Genomic DNA, 20,248 nt, shown 5'->3' with positions numbered 1-20,248 from the left:
AAGAAGTGAAGAGCTTGATTCGTTACGTTGACAATCCACGCCTGGATACATAATGGTTCATGTACGGACGTCTCTGTTTCAAATCCAATTCAACAGCCCGTCGACATTCTCACGCCCCACAACACCCTCATCAACCATCTGCTCCAAAACCCTCGGTACATCTGCAGTCCTCCCCTTCCAAGTATCCTTCGTCATCTCTGAACCACTCGCCACCGCCTTCAGTATCTCGGCCACAACCGCTTTAGCATCCGCCGTGCTCCGCACTCCGGGCACACCAGCTTTCTCCGCGTAGCTCCTCCCTCCTCGGTAGAAGACACCAGCATTGGAGACAAGAGTCGGTCCGCTCTTCGCCCAAGCAGGCTTTGCGCCCTCAAAGAGCGAGATACGGAAGCGGAATAGATCGGTGTCGCCTCTTGCTATGAAGACATCGGCCAGTCGTGACGGGGATAGGATGGAGGCGTAGGGTGCGCCGGATAGTTTGGTGAGCAGATTTTGGGTCTGAGTAAGAGCTGTCCACTGGATGTCGACGTCTGTGCTGAATGTGGGTTCTGATGGGGTATATTGGGTGCCATCTGCTAGTGCTGAAGCGAGATCCATGAGCGCATCCGCATATGCGGACTGTACGTTGATTGCTGCGAGATCGGGACTTGCACTTTGCGTCGCAGTTTGTACTAGACTGCTGAATATCTGCTCTACAGTCCCAGCGTACTCTGTCGATGTTGTTCTGCCACTGCGGTATTGCATCTCCGCTACGCTAGCTTGGAAATTGGCAGCCGCGAGTATTGCATCGTCTTTGGGTGTTGTTGTCGCTTCTTCCGGCGCGGATATGGAGAGTGTAGGGCCTGCTTTGGGCTCATCGTCGGCTGTCGGAGCGGGCGACTTTTCGATGAGGTCTATGAGTGTTGGGATCTTGTTTGTAGCTGTATCTATCCCGTCCTGTGCTTTCTTCTCTATACTTGATAGATCTGTAGCGGGGTTGTAAAGACCTAGTAATGTCGTGAGGGTACTGAGTTGTGCTGTGCATGTCTCTAGGATGCTTGTCGGTGTCAGCGGCTCTTCAACGGTAGCCCAATCTCCTGGTGTTTCAGAAGCATCTGATTCGGTCTCCATGTCTTGTTCCTGAGACTCCGCTGGCTGTTGACGTTCACCCTCCCAAGCCTCCTTGTACTCTCCTGAGGCCTCGATCTTGGCAATCTCAGCCTGCATCTGAGAGTACTCTTGCTGTTGGCTCTCTAAGCATTTTGTGAGGATATCGAACGCCTCCTCAAGCAATGGTCTCGCGTCTTGCTTTCCGGCTGCCGGTGAGCTGGCTTCTAAACCGGCCTCTGCTAATGAGGTAAGTACTTGCGCAGCGTTGAAAAGAATGTCGGTATTTGTGGGGTTTAGTGAGATGGCGTAGCGATGCGACATCAAAGTCTCCTCTAACAGCGCAGTTCTGTTCCCGAAATGTGAGATGATGCGCTCATCTTCTGAGATGGTGTATTGTAGGTTCGCTCTAGTACCATTAGCATTGAGTGAACAAGCAGGCACCTCGACGACTCACTTGTTGTAGGCAAGATCGAATGATTGAGGATGACGCTTTAGGCCCTCATTATACGCATCTATCGCTCGGTTAAAGAAGCGAACAGCCTTCGCGGCGTCTCCTGCGCGCCATTTGCCTGCCGCCTGTTCGAATTCGTCCGCAGCCTCAAGGAAGTCGTTCTCAGTCTCCGGCTCCGGCGGCTTCACCTTGCCCTTTGGCTTCGGCTTTAAGAATTTCTTCGGCGGCATACTGATGATCGGATGTAGTAGTGAAAAAGTTGATGCAGCGGTAATCTAGAAAGTGGTGTTGTTGTAAACTCAGGTATGCGCAGGTAACCGATATTCAAGTGGCAAATTTGCGCAATCGCGTCTGACGATTGCTAAGCAATTGTAGTGTAGTGCGCAGAAAGACGACTTCCAAGGTTGTGCGCAAGCCTTGATATAACAGCACCTGCTACCAGTGCGTTCCTTCCCGACGTGTTGGCTGCACCAAAACTTTCTGATTGATCGCCCCGCCCCCACTTGCCTCAGCCTCGCGAACGCGACTCTCCACGCTTCCATCACAATTACTTCAACTTTTCCACGTCAAATTCATCCCACAGCAATGTCTTATCGACCAAGAATCCATCTGCATCGAACGAGACCCCTTCTTCATTCAGCAGCTGCAGCTTCGAATCCTGGTTCTGGCCGCTGGGTGCTTTCTCCCAGTCACCCTTGTATCCGCCAACGAACTGTTCAATCAGTACTGGAACTCACACACAGATAATGACAAACGTACACCAGTACTGGCGATACACCGATGGCATGGTACCTCTGGACAGAACGGGTTGACGCGCAGCGCACCACCCACCGCGCGAGGAGAGCTGTTTAAAGCCTTTGAGATGGCTGCATACGTCGTGACGCGACCCTCTGGGATCATCTGAAGGGCTGTATAAACGCGCTCCTGGTATTGAGTAACCTTCTGCTGTTTCGACATGTTGACAGTTGAGATGTGGTTGCATCGACGCGTCCTCCAGCGATGTTGGTTAATTTGGCGCGCAATCACGTGACGTGCTCTCAAATTGACCAACCAAGTGTCAGGACATGTCAGCCACCCTTATCATGTGTGCTACAGATCTTTGAAGCAGAAAAGATGGCGAGTGCAGAAGGCAATTCCAGCAAGCTTGTAACACAGCAAACCTCCTCGCCTCAGAAGGCTCCGCCGGAAGCTCTTGTGAACACTGCAAAATGAGCGGAGGTGTGTCGAAGCGTACTCTAGAAAAAAAAGAGATCTAAGGAAACAAATGCCCATGAGACGCATCACGCGCATACCAGAGAATGGTACTACAGGACATATCCTTGGCCGTTGTCTCAGTGCCTACGATCGCTCACATTACGACCAAGGAAGTCCCCGTCACATCCCGGAGTTCCAGCTCTCCAAGAGACTTTCCGTGATAAAGAGACACACAAGATACGCAATGAGTCAACGCCGGCATCGGAGCCTTTTCTGAGGACGATATAGGGCACACGAACGAACTGTGTGGACTCACCCGTGTGATCGGCCTCCTCACTTCGCACAACACACTTCAAAAGGATACACGCCCGATGAACGGCGACTAGCAGCGTTGCGAGGCGTTAATACTAAGAGTCACACTCGCCGACTACCCTTTGGTCTCACAAGTGTCTCCGAACGGCTCAACGACCAGCCCGGTCCAGTATCTTTAAGTTTCGCACTAGACAATCATCATCACTCTCGCACGGTCACTTCGCAACGACTTGCTCAAGATTGGTACCGCAGCGGGCCGAGCTCCACCACAGCTCACAGGGCTATAAAGCACCTACGCCAGATGATTCGCAGAGGTTGAAGTGACCGCGCCGTGCCGCCCTCCCTTACCTTCTCTGCTCGATTCAACTAACGGGTGCGGCCAGAGCATGAACCTGGACGGGGTCACCATGGCTGATGGGCCCGCAGTGGTCACTGCCTTACAAACGCAGATTGTCACCGAAATATGTCATATCTTTGATCAGTCGGCGGCTATCAAGAGCTGGTGTTTGGATCGCAACCAGCAGCCTAGGTGACTAGGACGGACCTAGAAGTCAGGCATTGCGACATTAGAAACTAGTAACGTCAAACTATGTCTGGCACTGAATCGGTTTTGGCCAGATGTTCTAGACTCGACGACGCTGACGTATATGTTGAGGTATGCAATATCTCTTCGGGTCCACCAACAACACTACGACAACCCTTCAAGTGAGTGAACAGAATACCAACATCTATGCTGATTAGGATCATCGGAAAATCACATCGGTCAGGCTTCGTGTCGCAATCATGGATGGGTAAGTGGTTTGCGCGGATGAGGCCTCTGAACCCCCTGCTTGTAGCCGCTGCAAGTGACAGCGTTGAAAGCCGGATTCCATCTCTCATTGGCAGTCGTCCTTCACCAGACTCTTCTCTATTCAGTAAGGCGTCGTCACATGACCGTCAAGTGCGGTGGCTACCCGTTTTTCTCACATTTCTCACATTGATGGCGTGCGAATGAGCGTGCAGAACAGGGATCACCAGGTGTAGTGGGATTAAGCGCGACCTGGGCAGTGGGACATGGCCGACAGAAAGCGGCCCTGCCCCCGAATCGTGGATGAGACCGTTGCGATTAGCAGAAGAGGATATTTTCGCCATCGTAGAGAAAGGTCAAGTTGTGATGATCTTGATGGCTCGCGACCTACGAGGCTTTTGATGCGTTGTCAAAGTGGCGAGGGCGATCGGCTGCTCAGCCTCAAACTAAGAGCCGAGTTGATGCACTTAGCCACATGTCAGCTTGCCAGAAACGGGCCTTCCGGCTAGACAGCATTACGTGTCTAAGTAAGCCTTAGCTTTAGTATTTCTTAACTATAGAAATTTAAAAAAATCTTAACTTAATAACTAAAGTATACTATTATAGTTATATACTACTACTAATACTTAAAAAAAATAAGTATATAAAATTTTTATACTTATATATTAATTTTTCTATACTTATTTATATACTTTAAAATAGTAACTACTTTTACTTTTTAATAAGTAAGCTTAATACTATAAGTATACTTTAGTTATTTAAAATTTACTACTTATTTTATTAGTAACTTTTATATTAAGTAAAAGTTTACTAACTTTATTATACTTTTTAAGGCTACTTATAATTACTCTAATATAAATAACTTATAAGTAAACTTTTACTTTATAGTAATAGCTAATTTTATTTATAGTAATATAAGCTTTAGTACTAATATTAAATTTTTTATATAAAGTAAATATAATACTTTTAAATAACTTTATAAAAGAGTTCTTACTTAGACTACTACTACTAGTAATAATAACTTCTTTATTAATATTAAAAGCTAAAGCTAAAAAAAGTTTATAATATAAGTAAGATATATTTTATTTAAAGTTTAAAGATAATAAAAAAAATTAGATTAGTAGACTAGTAATTAATAAGCCTATAGGTATACACTATAATGTCTTCTGCAGCGTAACATTAGGCGGCTAGACAGCATAATGCCACAACCCTAGAAGCGCATCTGCAGGATTTTTCGCCAATGCATGAAAGTGGTCACGAGAATAGCAACAAGAGTTGCAGGAACCGTTGGACGTGCATTCGCGAAAATCGCTCAGAGCAGCATATGACTCTTCTGCATGGGCAAGCCGCCTGTTGCCCTGCGGGTCCTGATTGAACAGTCAGACAACCCTCGACGGTAAAAGGCTTCTCAACGAATGTGCGCTCTGTCCTGTTCAAGACAGGTGCATGCGAGCTCCGAGTGCCTGTATCGGTCCTTTTCGAGTGCGATAGAGTATTCGATGGCTGATCATCGCGTGCTTTGGAACAGCTGAGGATAGTTGGAGGCATACTATTGCAGCTGGAAGCGCAGTTTTGCAAACGAGTATCGTCGCGACTTGACGGGCGCACCTATAGGCCTCTCGCTAAGCTTGCAGCCTCAGCTTCTCATGATGCCAGCCCTGTCACGAGACGAGCGTGAAAAATTGATAGCAAACACGAGGCTTCTGGTAAGGGTTGCTGAGTATCTGAAACGGCATCAAGTTGGTGGGTAAACGACGAGTAGGGGTAACCTGACAACCAATTGGGCATTCCGCTTGGCTGGCGCCGCACAAGGTCTGTCTACGAATCGTCACCCACCATGGCCATCCAGCAACTCAACTGGCTGCCTTCTTTCATCAAGCCAGAGGCCTCCACCCGCCTATCCAAGCGCAAGCGCCCGTAATAGCCCACCATGTCTCCGTGCCGGACAAGCCCAACTTCGCAAGGCCGCCGGCGCCGGTTCTTTGCGAACAAGTCTACGCGTCGTGATGCGTCCGTCGCGACGTTATACATATGCAAGCCTACGCACCCCGCAACCGCAACAAGCGTCGAATCGCTCCTAACCAACAGATTGCGACGTTGAGCCTGCCAGAAACACTACACTATCGCATCAGCCAGGCCTACCTCGTTTGAGCATCTGGACTGGTCCTCCGTTCTCGACACGGCTCACCCGCGAAAGCCCCACTGAGGCGACTTAGGGTGCAAGCCCCGCGCTTGGACAGTCGACCCTGAGGGAGGAATAGACGGGACGCGCGAGTTGCCGTTGAAAGCACGAGTATAATATCACTCGTCGTCTCGTTGCTCCTTGTACGCATCGTTGTCGATTTTCCTGGTCCCAACTGCGAATCCCTGCACAGCCCCATCTCGGGCTTTGCCGCTGCGCCACACCCTACGATCTCGGTCCCACCGATAGATGTGGCACACGAGAAAGAGTCGCAACAACTCACCGTAACTCTGCACGGGGACGTAGGACTGCATGTACCTTGTGGCTGGATGACTTATATTCATGGACTTGCAAACTCACGTCTTTGTAATATTTCCGAATCGCCACCTCCGTCCCGTTACTCTAGCCTTCCCGCCATCAGCCGCTCGTACATCACGGCTTCCCGAGCTGAAACTGCTGACGGTCCCAAACCTTCGACTGTCAGGTTACCCCACGTCAAAGCCTTCGATTTCAAGGGTCTCATAGGTGGATAAGCACATGCTTTCATGAATCTCTCGGCGTACACAGGGTCCCGTTGCACATCTACCCGGGCTACACAAGGTTACCCGAAATGGCTTCCTATAAGTCACACTACCCTCCCCCAAGGAGGACAGAGGACCGGGCGCCAACTACTCGGTTGCCTCAACGATCTGTCACCCCTACCACAACCACCTCACAACTACCCAACCCAGGCCAATCTAAACTGCAAAAGAGGAGGCCTTCAAAGGACGAAGAAGTGAACGCCAAAGTCTCGACGAGTCAACAAGGTCCCGCACAAGCACTTAGCTCGCGTCAAAGGAAGACCAGCCGGTCTACGCCTATGTTCCCTCAACACCCGAGTATCGCAAACTCGAAACCCTCACAACAAACATCGACTTCCCGGTTACCAAAGCTTGAAGTTCCTCCAAGCATACGTACACCCTCGCTCGCCTCAGGCTCTTCTGCCTCAACCATCGAGAGTCCTCGTTCGAATGTGCTCAGAAGGAAACAAACAAGTGTTGGGTCTGCAACTGGCAGGCAGGTTACGCGGATAAGAGACGGCTCAATTTCATCCCAAGATGATAGGCAATTAATGGAGGGAATACCCGGAGGATACAAGGATCCTTTCTCTGAGACAGTTCTGGGCATTTCGATACCGCCATCATCCAACATCTTCGCTCGTTCAGAGGCTCAGGTCGATTCCTACAGTAACCCACTCTACGACTATGAGATCGGCCCTACAGACATACTTCCTCTCCCAACACCGCAGTATGCACTCTCAGCGACGCCTTCGTCTCGCTACACGGATTCCCCTGGACCTTTCAGTGTCTCATCAACTCCTACGTCGATGTCGTCTTACTCTCCCGGTACAACGCTATCGAGAGCCTCGAATCGAACACGGCAGGCAAGCCCTCTGCAGAGCAGACCGCCAGTCACCCGACACAAGACTCCGGACGAAGTCAGCACTCGTCATCCCCACACACTCTCCACCGTCAGAGAGTCTTCCACCTCATCATCATCAGCAGCATCCACCGTTGTTACTGATAGCGCGAAACACAAGGACGTCCAGTCACCTAACGGTCTCGCTACTCTGCCACAGAGTCCTCGGACGTCTGATGTGATTCCAAGAGCAGAAGAACGACCTCGCATGCAGGCGCCCCCGGAGTTCGCTCATCTCGCCGATCAGTCGCCCGCGTCAATGCCAACATCAAGGCGGCCGTCAAGACCCAGCAGAGATGGTACACCAGAATTATCGGGGCTCCGTGGCCCATCCCCAATCATCCAGAGCAATATGCTCAACTTCCCATCTCAGCACAAAAGAACCGCTTCATCGGAATCTAGGAATGGACTTACTGCTGGAAGATCTAAAATTAGCATTCCAGCCAAACCTTCTTCCCGAAATCCCTCGCCCAATCCTTCTTCAACATTGCCAGCAGCTACCAGAGCCCCAGTTCGTGGACCGACACCCGACGTTCAGCAAGATCGAAAGCCACGACGGACCAGCACCGGACCAGCACCAGCACCAGCGCCCGCTCCAAGCCCAAGTAAAACCTCTAGATTTGGGTTCTTCACGCGTCGTACCAAGACTGAGCCTACCCCAACAGCGAAATCTGAGAGCAAGCTTCACAGAAGAGGGCCAGCTGCAGGCACCGGTCACGAAGGCTATGGAAGATACGCAGTGAGAGGTCGAAGTGGAAGCTCAGTCAGTACAAACAGCATTGGCCGATCCGCCAGCGCCGGGACTACTTCTGAGAGCCTGGACAAAACCCCCTCAACTCGCAAGAGCAGCATGACTAGCACGACCAGCGGCGAGATGGACGACTTCTTCCTCAATCGCCTCGCTCCTGTCGTCATCAGAGGTACCGGCACTAGCTCGGAGCTGTCTCGAAGCCCCGAACCAATGCACTCCACTAGCAGTCTAGACGTCTCAGTTGGTCATGGATTGGAACTGAACAAGACAGTGAGCAACACATCTCAATCAGCCCTTGAGAAGAACCGACCAACATTGCTGCCTTCTGCTATGCCGGACAGTTCACGCAATGGATCCCCGATGAAGAAGATGACTATGGGATTGCGAAGACCTTCCGAGAGTGATGACGATACCAAGAGATCCTTCCTACCATCCATGGCCTCGAAACGGACGTCACGAGCTCTACAAAGCGCACAGGGCCCTAGCGCACCGTCAGGATCGAACAGCCGGATCACTGGGAAGATCCGCAAGAACTCAATAAGCGAGACAGCCGCTGATATCAAAGAGGGCTCTTGGTTGAAGTCGTCCAAGAAAGGCAAGGCCGAGAAGGAGGCGCCGAAGCCTTCAAAAAGATGGAACTTCTTTCAACGTGCCCATGCCGGACCACGCGCCCCAACACCAGCTGCTCCTACCGCCAGCCCTTCCAACCAAGCAACTGTTTCTCGCTCCGTCGCACACTACGCGTTGATGGACCAGTCCGGGCTTGAATTGGACGACATTGAGCAGTTGATGCAGGAGGTCGATGAAGGGACTGAGAGCGCCCTCTCCGACGACGAACCAGGAAGGAAAGAGCGAATGCAGTCCATGCTGCTCCCGCCTAAACCAGTGTTGCCATCTACCCTGGCAGCACCCCGCTCGGCTTCGCCCAAGGTCTTTCTGCGCTCTGAACCACAACAGCAACAGCCAGAACAGCAACAAAGCAAATTGAGTATCGACACGAATGTTCGATCGGTTTCTCGCAACTCTGAGCGTTACTCGCTGGGTGACCTGACTCCTGTTACGGACCTCTCTCGACCTTCATCACCGTTTCATGAACCTTCGCCGATGCGCGACGAAGGCTCTGCGCCGCCGCTGGATGTAGCAGTTCCCTCTCACATGCCCATGCCCATGCCCGAGCAAGAGTCAGTTCACGATGCACCTGCACAAGAAGAATTTGTTCTTCCTCAGAATCTTCCATCGCCTGGTCCGCCGCCTACGAGCCCACCCCCTCGACCAAGTCGCTTGGCGCAAGTTGGTCGTATCCCTCAGGTCGTCTCTAGTCGTCGTCAGGCACCTCGCCCGTCTTCACGTTCATTCTCTCGTCCTTTTGTGTCGAACCAACCTCGTCCAGCAGCTCCTCCACGAACGTCTTTCGATTCCATTGGATCTGTTGTCGCAACTGCTGGTCCGGTGGAGCCATATCCCATTCTCCACGGCCTGACTGCCCTGACCCACGGATCGGCTATCGCCACTATTAGCCCTATGGAAGATGAGGCCAACCGTCGCAGCGAGTTCTTCAAGTTCCCACCTCGTAAAGACTCTGAGGTATCCTACTCAAGTAGCTCAGGTATCTGGAGCTTTGCACCTGCTGCTGGTACCGCTGTCGTACCGAGTCCTAGCGCGCCGCTCTCAGACGATGAACTTTGGAACGAGTATGACGACCTGATCGATCAGGTGCTCTCGCCTGTCACCTCTCGCACGAAGGAAGACAACAACAGCCTTCGCAGTCACCCTTCTCTCGAGCCAATGCCTTTGAGACCCAAAGCACCGCGCAACATTTCAGGATCAGACAACGATGAAGTTGCGAACCCCTCACTTCATCTTCGTCGCTCTCGTCTACTTGCTGTTTTGCACTCCACACAGTCACCTACTTCGTCGATCTCTTTTTCGGAGTTCATCTCTGACTACGGCGAGCGCAAGATTAGCGTCATTGACCCTGTTACTGGCAGACTGAGCTTACCTTCCAGTCCTCAGCTGTCGGCTGGGACTGCTACAAAGCGTTCAACTCGCTCCAGTCTCCCAGCCTCGTTGTCGCAGAGTGCTCGACAGTCCAAAGCCACCATTGCTTCAAGGTCCAGCAAAGATCGCGACAGTGCCAGTACAACCCATTACCGCGACACGCGTATGATGGACATTGCAGAAAGCCAGGCGGACGGGCTCTTGTCGATGGCAAACCTTCGCTTTGGCGCTCTTATGACAAGCAAGTGGCTCTCGTTCGGACGCGTCTTGTTCAGCCCCGTGCACTTTGAATTGAAAGACCCGAGCGAGGATCGCGTACTTGTCATCGATGGTCTTGGCAAAGACTGGTCTTACTACTGCGCACTCACATACCCTGAAGCGACTGTCTACGATATGGGCCCCGATCCATCACCCACTGCATCAACCGAGGGCGCTTCTGAGCCATTGTCAACACTCAGCAACCACCGTCACATCTACCACCCCTCTCTCGGCAAGGCCTTCCCATTTCCCATGCACTTCTTCGCCTGCGTCGTACTTCGCTTCCCCACTGCACTTCCCTCATCCGAACACCGCTTCATCCTGTCTGAAGCCAAGCGCGTCCTTAGACCTGGTGGTTACCTTGAGTTTTCAGTTCTTGACATGGACCTAGTCAACATGGGCAACCGTGCTCGTCGCGCTGTCCGTGGGCTCAAGATGAGGATGCAAGTAGCAGATGAAAGCATTTCGCTTCGCAACATCAGCGACGAAGTCATGGCTGGCATCGGGCGTAAGGGTTTTGTCGAGTGCAATCGCTGCGTTGTCGGCGTTCCGGTTGCCGGCAAGCTACCCAACCTCGATGACGTCAAGCAGAACATCACGAAGAGGAAGGGCAGCACAGCCAGCTCCTCTAGCAAGACAAACAACATGCCTGCACCAAAAGGACCCAAGCCTGAAGTATCCTTCTCCGATTTGCTCAACGCCACCTCATCCTCCGAGTCAAACGACCATGGCATCACCGATATGGTGGCGCGCGTAGGTCGATGGTGGTACTCACGTTGTTACGAGTCGCTCGTTCTACCTGAGGCCGGCCAACCTGGTGCCGCTACTTCCGGCAACCTCCTTGAGACCAGTATCTGGCGCGACCAAAGCCTCATCAACGAGTGCGAGAAGCGCGGTACTAGCTTCAAACTCCTCATCGGCTACGCGAAGAAGCCCGAGGTAGGCGTCCGACGAACCGTCAGCGTCTGAACATCATCTTCAATTCTTCCGAGCTGCGCTCTCACAGTCCTGGTGGCTATTTCCTTCACTACTACTCATAATGAGTTTCTTGTATTTATGGGTTTCACTGGCGTTCTGCTGCGTTCAAGCGTTTGACTTTCCCTTATACCCTCGTTCTGTTCTTCTTTCACTCAGCTTGCATAGCAAAATGGCGGCTTAGCATTACAACAACAACTACAAAGAACGGCGCAAGCCTGGACGCATCATCACGACAACGACACGCACACATCTATGTAATATCTTCTTCGACTGGGTTGGTACATGCTGGCATTGGACAACGTTCGGGAGGAATTGAAAGTGAAGGGTGGTTTGGTGGAAATAATACCCAGGGATGTCGATATGATATGAAGCGCTATGTAGATATGAAATCACGGTCGCTGATCAATACGAAGAATGAACACTATCCAAGCTCTGCGACTCATATGTAACTACCGGTGACTACGTCGACGCTGCCTGCAATGGTGTGAGCTCAGTGCTGAGGATTACAATAAAGAATGATATACACTTCTCAACTCTGCGCACTCATCGCTAGGATTAACAGGTACAAAGATTTACACACTACCTATGGGATCTCCAGTAATAGTGATCGCAGTTATACGAAGACCTAGTCCTTCCCAAAACCCCTGATCCCCGAATCCCGGGGAATCACACTGCATAGGACGTATGCAGTGAAGGAATGCAGCCCACGTTCTCAATTAGAGGAGGGGTAATGTTGATCTTCGTCTGCAGCATTGTGACGTGCTGAAATGCACTTACCCGAAAGCTCTTGGTCAATGCTGTCCATTCTCGGACAATGGTGTCGCTTACAGAAGGAGCCCTGAAGGTGTTTTGGGGTTGTTGATGCACTAGCGGGTGAGCTAGTACCCGCACTCCGCTGATCACATCCACACCTGCGACCAGCGGATGATCCGCACGGCAGCAAGCAGGCTGGTTCCGCCTCACCCGCAGAGAGATCGACTAGAGCAGACTGCCACGTTCTGTCAGAAGGTGACATCGTGCAGCAAACGCGCAATGTTCAGCTAGGCCAGATTACCAGGCCACGCTGATCAGATCGCACGTATACGCTGGCCATGTTCCCGTATCCATCTTTGAGAGGTTCATAAGCGATAGGGTGAATAGCGGTTACCATTCGAGCAGTGCGATTCGAAGCACCGCAAACCTGCTCCAGCCGCAGCTACCTAGGTATGAACTGCTAGACCGCCGGGGATGTCTAGGTCACAACAAGAGAACATGATTCCACGTCAAAACGATACAGATGCAGACTTCCCCAACATCGGACTGATTCACTAGTGCCGGTCAGTCCGAACAACACTCCAGCAGCTGCGCTGTCCCTTCGCTTATGGTTGCTTCTTCCTCCCAAGGTTTCTATCCACATCGGGGAGATCTGCCGACATCTTCGCATCCGCCATGACTCGAATTACCCTCAGAATCGTTCTCCAATTCGTGGTCTGACATCATCTGCAGATGCAAGCACATGCGTCTATGACAAGGGCTACGAGATACTGCCTCCTTCAGGCTTGGCTTAGTTCCAGTTCCGCCGCGCCATCGCCAATGAGTTCCGTACATATGCCGAATGCCTCAAGTTTAAGTTTACAATTCGACCAATCGCTTGAGCTACACAGCGATGGTGAGATTGACCTCAGCTTGTTCAACCAGTACCTCGAACTTCGACGTTCTACCTTCGCTACTCAGGTGCACTTACGCAGTGTGATTCTCCACTTCCCACATAAATGGGGCCGACAGACAGGATCGTGGCAGCGCCTTCAGCTGGCTTCCTGACTCTTTGTCTTGATCTGCGATGGAATTCGCACCGAACGGACCACTGTTACGGCGACTCGGCGAAGTGTTGGTAGCACATTACTGTTCTGGGTTCGCTGTTTCCAAGAGGCTTATTGCTACATAAAGCATCATCTTTCCCGTGATAATACAACAATACATCCGAGAGCACTTCTGCACTGCACCATAAATTGCACTGCATACTATATTTCTTCAACTTTTCTCAATCTACCCACCAAAAATGTCTTCAAACGACGTCAACAAGTCATTCTGGCTTGCTTACTGCGATGCCATCCGAAATCAACTTGGAGATGATGTTGACAATAATGCTGCCTGCTTCTTCAGCACTGAGTCTCAACGTGCACCACTTGCTGGACCTCCCAATCTGATTGATCCAACGTACACCAACCGGGGGCTGTACGAGATTTGCGACAGTCAATTGCACACCGACAACCTATTCTACGACCCGTCTGAGAAGAAGTCATTCTCCCGTGCGCTTCTGAAGTACATGGACCACGTTGATCTGGTAAGCAATACCATCACCCACAAAGAAGGAAACAATGCTGATTGGCAAAATTAGGGCGGTAATCCAAGTTCCGCCCAAATGCAAAACTTGCAAGCAGCAATCATGAACCAAGATGCAGCAAGAAATGCGTTGGATGATGCCACAAGAAAGGCCAGAACACAATGGGAGAAGTACAAGAGCGACTACGCTGCTCCCGGTGAGACCTGGACCTCCTGGAGCGTGCAGAATCAACCACAACTCCATGCAATGGCGGCGAACTACAACATGGCGGTAAGTGCAACCGACATGGCAACAATGCATGCCTATGGCGGCAGTGCAGGACCGTACATACAACACAAACGGGGTATCCGAACGGCCATTGATACCCCTCAGCCTTACCCAGGGTAAGCTAAATAGTGTTCATGACAATGGCCCAAGAGCTGACAGCTGATTCAGCTTCAACATGCCCGTCACCACCCTTGGTGCCTCGGATGCCGACGCCATACTACAGCAGATCACTGCCAACAAAGCCGTGGCACCACCCAATGCCGACTACCATGTTCCATTCTACTCTGCTGCGAACTACCTTGAGCAGGTGCTGGATTGGTTGAGGAATCGGGGCGATGCCAACAAGTCGCGCAGTGAAGTGTCTTTCGACTTCAACACAGGAAACAGCGTTGATGAGAATAGCTTCAACCACACGAATGGAGGCGGTGATCACTATGTACCTTGGCTCTCTCTGGATATCAACAACGGTCAATCGGAGGAGGGGCCCGTGCTCACCGACGGAGATCAACTCCACACTACAATCACCATGTCTTGGGACGGTCAATTCCGCGCGATTGACGTTCAGTCGGGAAGGTGGTACGTGCACATTCCTTCCCTCCATCCCTCTCAACATATTACCCAGACAATTGCTTACTCAAGACACAGGGACATCCGCGGCAGCTCTACCTACAAACTCAAGAGTGACGCCCCAGACGAAGTCAAGGGTCTGGCTCGCGTGGTGAAGTTCGTCGCCGTCTCAAACCTCGCCTTCGAAGTCGAATTCTCTGGCGACGCGATCACCGAGTTTTCCAGCCACGTTGGAAGCGGCGGGAGCATTCGCCTTTTTGGTATCCCCGTTGCCGTCAACAGGGACGCGGACGAGGAGAGTGACATTACCCACACGGCTACCTGGTACGCCGATGAGGGGAAGCTGACTGTAACGCCTAAGCCTGAAGCGGGTTTCGCTAGTGTTGTTGCACTTGTTGGAGAGAAGGTCTGATGAGTTGACGCGAGATTTGAGGCTATGGACGGGTGTAATAGAGGGATGGTCGGAGCGCTGGGTGCTTTGTTTGCGAAGTAGTCTGGTTTCTTTCCAGCATCTCACCTGTTGCCAGTAGCATTATGTAGCTCCTCTTCCATCTGGTTGAGACGAATTGAAACCTAGTGCATCAATGCAGTACGTGGAAAGGATTTGAAGTCACTCCCGAGGTCCCTTCCCCAAGCTTCTTTGGGCGCCAAGTACACTAAGCCTAATACACACAAGCGTGTCGTGCTAAAACCCCATCCATCAACCAATCACTCCACCCATCTTCAAGCACCTCCACATCTTCACATTAGCCTTCCCTATTCTCCAACAGGCACCCTGCAGTCCCACGAATTCAGTCTGTCATTACTGGAAAAGAGTTGGAACGCAGGCAAAAGAGCGGGAAAGCATAAGCAAAGATGAATCAAAACTTCCAGGGTGCGCCCGATCGGGAGGACATCAGGTTGTTGGATCAGCTGCGCAGTCAGTTGATGCCGATGATCAAGGGTATGGAGCGGTTGCAGGCCGAGATGCAGTATAAGATGAGTCGAGGCGAGGTTGTAGATTGGTAAGTGAGCGGCTGGTAGTGAGTTCGCGTTGGGATGCGGGTGTGTTTGTTATACAGCTTGGCCTCGCGTACGCGTCGTCTGGGTTGAACGTTTCACGTCTCATTTGTTTGCTACGCGCAATAAGATATCTCCGTTTATTATGTCTTTCTCAAGCCAGCCTTGAAGTGCAGGACTTGGACTATCACCGTACCGAGCGCGACACGTGCTGACGAGATGCTAGGCCACAAATCCAACAAACAACCAGGACAGTAACATCCTACCTCAACTCCATCCATCTGCTCATAAACGGCGGCTACCGGCATCAATCCAAGCTCGTCACCCAAAAACACCATATCCCGTCGAAAGATGCCGCCGGCAACCCCATGGTCGATGCCGCCGGCAATGCAGTTCTCGTTGAGCGCGACGTGCGACGGAGAATGACCAGCATACAAGCCCTACCGACCAACACAGCGAAATTCGAGGCACTCCACCCATTCCCCAACCCTTCCTTCCCGATGAATGCCGGAGGCGGTATGGCAGCAGGAATGGCAGGCACATTGCTGCGAAAGAGGCTAGAGCCCATGGAGGAAAGCTGGGTCGAAGAGCGAATCCGAAAAGCATCGGAATGGTGTTTTGTGCCCGAAGAATGGGGCATCGCACCGCGGAAGCCAGACACCACTACTGCTACAGAAGAGGAAGACGACGAAGACGCTGTACCTGAGTCGGAACGATTAGACTCTGAAGCCATCCCTACTACCCGCGTAAAAAACGTGCTTTCCGCGGATGAGATTGTGGATCTCTGGAAACATGCGCATCAAGAGGTTTTCGACATCAAGTATCTCAGACAGAAGTATCCGGCTAGTTACCCGGATCCTGGCGCGCAGGGTGCGGATGACGGCGAGGAAGATGGTGAGGAAGGGGACGAGGATGAAGAAGAGGAGGAAGAGGAATTTGAAGATGTCATGGACACGTCTGGGGGACCGGAAACGGAAGAGAAGGATGCTGCGAAACCGAAGGTGGTGAAGAAGAAGGTTACGGTGGGGAAGTTGCCGGTACATGAACCTGTGGATGGGGTACCGGTGCTTTCGCTTGGGTTTGCGCATAAGTTTGCAGAGATTGGTGAGGTGTAGAGGCACGATGGGGGGTACGGCAGTTTTGATACCATAGGGTTGAGATGAGTGTAAGCATGGTAATAGCGTTCATTCTAATAAAGACGCCTGGGGTATCATGATTCCTGCGCCTGACACCCTAGCCCACTAACAGAAGGACTGTCCATACGCCTACTCAGGTCTGAGCGCATACATCCTGACCGGGAACAACTCCTTCGGCATCCCTCTTTGTTGCTCCGTCGCCACGATCTTCAGTCCGGCTTCCTGGAACAGAGCCCTGAACGTCTTATCTGACCGCGTGACGCTCGAGTCTTCATCGTCGTAGATGTCCTTGTGGTGGATATCCGTAGACATGTTCTCCTTGACTACAATCCAGCTCCGGCTTGTCGCATCGCCCTCTGCCTTCTTCAAGCCTTCGCCACACCTACGCATGTAGACAACGAATTGGGCGTCTGTCAAGTGTCCCACACACCATTGGTTCCAGATCACATCGTATGCGCCCGGCTCTGGTATCCAGTCTTGCAGCCCCAGGTTGATGACTTCTCCCACTTGGCCCTTGCCAGACTTTGCGTCTCCGTCTCCGGCATACTCGCCGTTCCCCAGACTTTGTACCAGCTCATCTGTGAACTTCTGCACTGGCTCTACTATATCCACTTGTTTACTGACGCCCAACAGCAAGCCTTTCGTTATACGTCCGATGCCCGCACCACAGTCCGCCACACGCTCCAGAGGCGGCAGCGGCTCTTTAGAACCCTGCGCCTTGCCCCGGCGCAATTTTGTGAGGAAATTTGAAGAACCCTGCAGATCGATGCGCGAAGTTTGGGGAAACCCGCCCAGCATGCCATTGACGTCTGGCGAGACATTATTCCAGTATTCGAGCGAGTGCGCAACGTCTATCGAGGCATCGGGGCGTTCGGCTTCGGGGGTAACGGGCAGCGTCGCTTCTTCCACCATGTCTACGGTGGGGTCTGCGAGGGCGAGAGGGAGCGCGGCGAGAGTCTGCGGCAGTCTGAGTAAGTGGGTTTGTATCTTTGTGGTGCTGCCTCGCGACATTGTGTGACAAACGTTGGATTGCGGCCGGTGTGTAGTCGGTGGGGAGTCTTGGTTTGCGCAGGATCGGGAATAAGAAAGTTGTTGGATGCGCGCGCGAGTTTCTCGTGATGGTGGTGGGGTAGCGACAGGGCTGTTGCCGACTCTGGACGCCGACGCGTCGCGCGACGACTGCCCAGCCCGCCTCGCCTACTCACATGACGGCACGCGTCTGTTCAGCCCGTGGACCTCGGGGACGTGTCGCATCCATAGCCGTGGTTGATAAAGTTGATGAGAGCGGCCGATACTGGGACGACGGGCGTCTGAAAGAGGCAGTTGCATGCGGATAAGCTAGGTACGGGCATCGATGGCGGGGTCCACACTATCAAGGGAAGCTACGGCTGTCCCGCGGGTCGTCATCAGCGTCCTACATGTCTGCAGCCTATAGATAGCTAGCTGTCTCCTCGCCGGCCAGGGAGATGTCCTGTCTCTACTCCGCCCTCACACGCGCTTCACTTCGCTCCAAACCATCTGTTCCCTTTCAAACTTCCATACGCAGAGCTCCTAGAAGTTGTTACCGTCCCTTGTGGAGACACTACAGTACTCAAACCAACATGTCTGACCTCTTTGTTGAGCTTACTGCGCCGAATGGCCGCAAGTACCAGCAGCCGAGAGGTCTCTTCATCAACAATGAATTCGTCAAGTCAAAGTCGGGCGAGACTATCATTTCGATCAACCCGAGGTACGCTTGCTGTCTTGATTAGTAACTATGACTAACATGGTACAGTGATGAGAGCGAGATCGTCTCCGTCTATGCCGCTGGACCCGAAGATGTGGACGATGCCGTAGCAGCAGCGCGGAAAGCGTTCAAGAACCCAGACTGGCGAGACATGGACACCAATGCCCGAGCTGACCTACTCTACAAGTTTGCCCAATTGATCGAAGAACACAAGGAAACACTAGCCACCATCGAGACATGGGACAACGGCAAGCCTTACTCTGTCTCGCTGAACGACGACTTGGGTGAGGTTGTTGGCACTATCAAGTACTACGCAGGATATGCCAACAAGATCCACGGTACTGTCATTGATACCTCGCCCCTCAAGCTGGCTTACACGGTCCGTGAGCCTCTTGGTGTGTGTGGTCAGATCATTCCATGGAATTTCCCTCTTGCGATGGCGGCCTGGAAGCTAGGACCTGCTCTTTGCACTGGTAACACGGTAGTCTTGAAGGCAGCTGAACAAACACCCCTCTCCATCCTGTACCTCGGAAACTTGGTCAAGGAGGCTGGCTTCCCCCCTGGTGTCATCAACTTCATCAACGGCGAGGGAAGGAAGGCTGGTGCAGCGCTGGCCCAACATCTCGACGTCGATAAGATTGCATTCACAGGATCTACAGCCACAGGAAAGGAGATCATGAAGATGGCAGCTGTCAACATGAAGAATATCACCCTTGAGACAGGTGGTAAATCACCTCTAGTAGTCTTTGACGACGCAGACCTTGATCAAGCAGTCAAATGGAGTCACGTTGGCATCATGTAAGTCGTATCTACATTATTCTCCTAATTGAGCTCACACCATGTAGGTACAACCAGGGTCAAGTTTGCACGGCGACATCGAGAATTCTAGTGCAGGAAGGCATCTACGACAAGTTTGTCGAGGCGTTCAAGGAGCACGTAAAGACCACCTCTGTGGTCGGCGATCCCTTCAAGGACGACACATTCCAGGGACCGCAGGTCACCAAGACGCAGTTCGACCGCGTCTTGTCATACATCGAGTCTGGCAAGTCGGAGGGCGCCACTCTCATCGCGGGTGGAGAAGCGTACAAGAATGCTGGCGGCAAGGGCTTCTTCGTCTCACCTACCATCTTCACCAACGTCAAAGACAACATGAAGATCTACCGCGAGGAAGTATTTGGTCCTTTCGTCGTCATCAGCTCGTTCAAGGAGGAGGAGGAGGCGATCAACCGTGCCAATGACACAACATACGGTCTCGGTGCAGCCGTCTTCACCGAGAACATCACCAAGGCTCATCGCGTTGCCAGACGTATTGAAGCGGGCATGGTCTGGATCAACTCGAGCAACGATTCCGATATCCGTATTCCATTCGGGGGTGTGAAACAGTCTGGTATTGGCAGAGAGCTGGGCGAGGCTGGTCTCGAGGCATACACCAACAAGAAGGTACGTTACGCTAGCAAACTCTCATGCAGGTCGAGCTAACATATAAATAGGCTATCCATGTCAACCTAGGGAACAAGCTGTAGCGGACTCGCATGGATGCGATGTCAAGGTGATATTGATAACACTGGAGACTGCGGCGATGCATGTGGCGTCTTGCATACACCAGTCTGGTCACATGTGCACCCAAGATATCCGCTCTTGGCGCCACGGCTTGGACAGTTGACGTGATGAGAAGGTGGAGAAGACTACTTCATGTTCAATTCAGAATGCAAATGTCGGTGTAAAGCATCATGGATGAGGCTTTTACTTGAATGACACGTGTGACGTCGTGC

The 20,248-nt window shown here is 52.0% G+C and overlaps 6 protein-coding genes across 6 annotated transcripts; 4 read left to right on the top strand and 2 right to left on the bottom strand.

Annotated features, from left to right (window-relative positions):
• Positions 1–78: 78 nt before the first annotated feature.
• J4E78_007948 (uncharacterized protein) lies at positions 79–2,497 on the bottom strand (the record flags this gene model as incomplete). Its single annotated transcript, XM_049368551.1, has 4 exons — positions 79–1,495; positions 1,544–1,771; positions 2,092–2,252; positions 2,300–2,497. 4 exons carry the CDS (start codon positions 2,495–2,497, stop codon positions 79–81), a joined length of 2,004 nt encoding a protein of 667 aa, XP_049219516.1.
• A 5,937-nt stretch (positions 2,498–8,434) lies between these two features.
• Positions 8,435–11,449, top strand: J4E78_007947 (uncharacterized protein; the record flags this gene model as incomplete). The annotated part of the gene is made up of 1 exon (XM_049368550.1): positions 8,435–11,449. One exon carries the CDS (start codon positions 8,435–8,437, stop codon positions 11,447–11,449), a length of 3,015 nt encoding a protein of 1,004 aa, XP_049219515.1.
• Positions 11,450–13,496: 2,047 nt separating this feature from the next.
• J4E78_007946 (uncharacterized protein) lies at positions 13,497–15,027 on the top strand (the record flags this gene model as incomplete). The annotated part of the gene is made up of 4 exons (XM_049368549.1): positions 13,497–13,781; positions 13,836–14,164; positions 14,217–14,624; positions 14,694–15,027. The coding sequence occupies 4 exons, from the start codon at positions 13,497–13,499 to the stop codon at positions 15,025–15,027; spliced, it is 1,356 nt and encodes a 451-aa protein (XP_049219514.1).
• Positions 15,028–15,470: 443 nt separating this feature from the next.
• Positions 15,471–16,729, top strand: J4E78_007945 (uncharacterized protein; the record flags this gene model as incomplete). The annotated part of the gene is made up of 2 exons (XM_049368548.1): positions 15,471–15,619; positions 15,841–16,729. The coding sequence occupies 2 exons, from the start codon at positions 15,471–15,473 to the stop codon at positions 16,727–16,729; spliced, it is 1,038 nt and encodes a 345-aa protein (XP_049219513.1).
• A 150-nt stretch (positions 16,730–16,879) lies between these two features.
• Positions 16,880–17,761, bottom strand: J4E78_007944 (uncharacterized protein; the record flags this gene model as incomplete). Its single annotated transcript, XM_049368547.1, has 1 exon — positions 16,880–17,761. One exon carries the CDS (start codon positions 17,759–17,761, stop codon positions 16,880–16,882), a length of 882 nt encoding a protein of 293 aa, XP_049219512.1.
• A 590-nt stretch (positions 17,762–18,351) lies between these two features.
• J4E78_007943 (uncharacterized protein) lies at positions 18,352–19,999 on the top strand (the record flags this gene model as incomplete). The annotated part of the gene is made up of 4 exons (XM_049368546.1): positions 18,352–18,479; positions 18,525–19,274; positions 19,322–19,916; positions 19,967–19,999. The coding sequence occupies 4 exons, from the start codon at positions 18,352–18,354 to the stop codon at positions 19,997–19,999; spliced, it is 1,506 nt and encodes a 501-aa protein (XP_049219511.1).
• Positions 20,000–20,248: the final 249 nt, after the last annotated feature.

This window comes from Alternaria triticimaculans, assembly GCF_023758025.1.
Source record: "Alternaria triticimaculans strain BMP 0046 chromosome Unknown scaffold_13, whole genome shotgun sequence".
In the NCBI taxonomy this organism is placed as follows: domain Eukaryota; kingdom Fungi; phylum Ascomycota; class Dothideomycetes; order Pleosporales; family Pleosporaceae; genus Alternaria; species Alternaria triticimaculans.
This window is presented reverse-complemented; position numbering and strand designations above follow the sequence as displayed.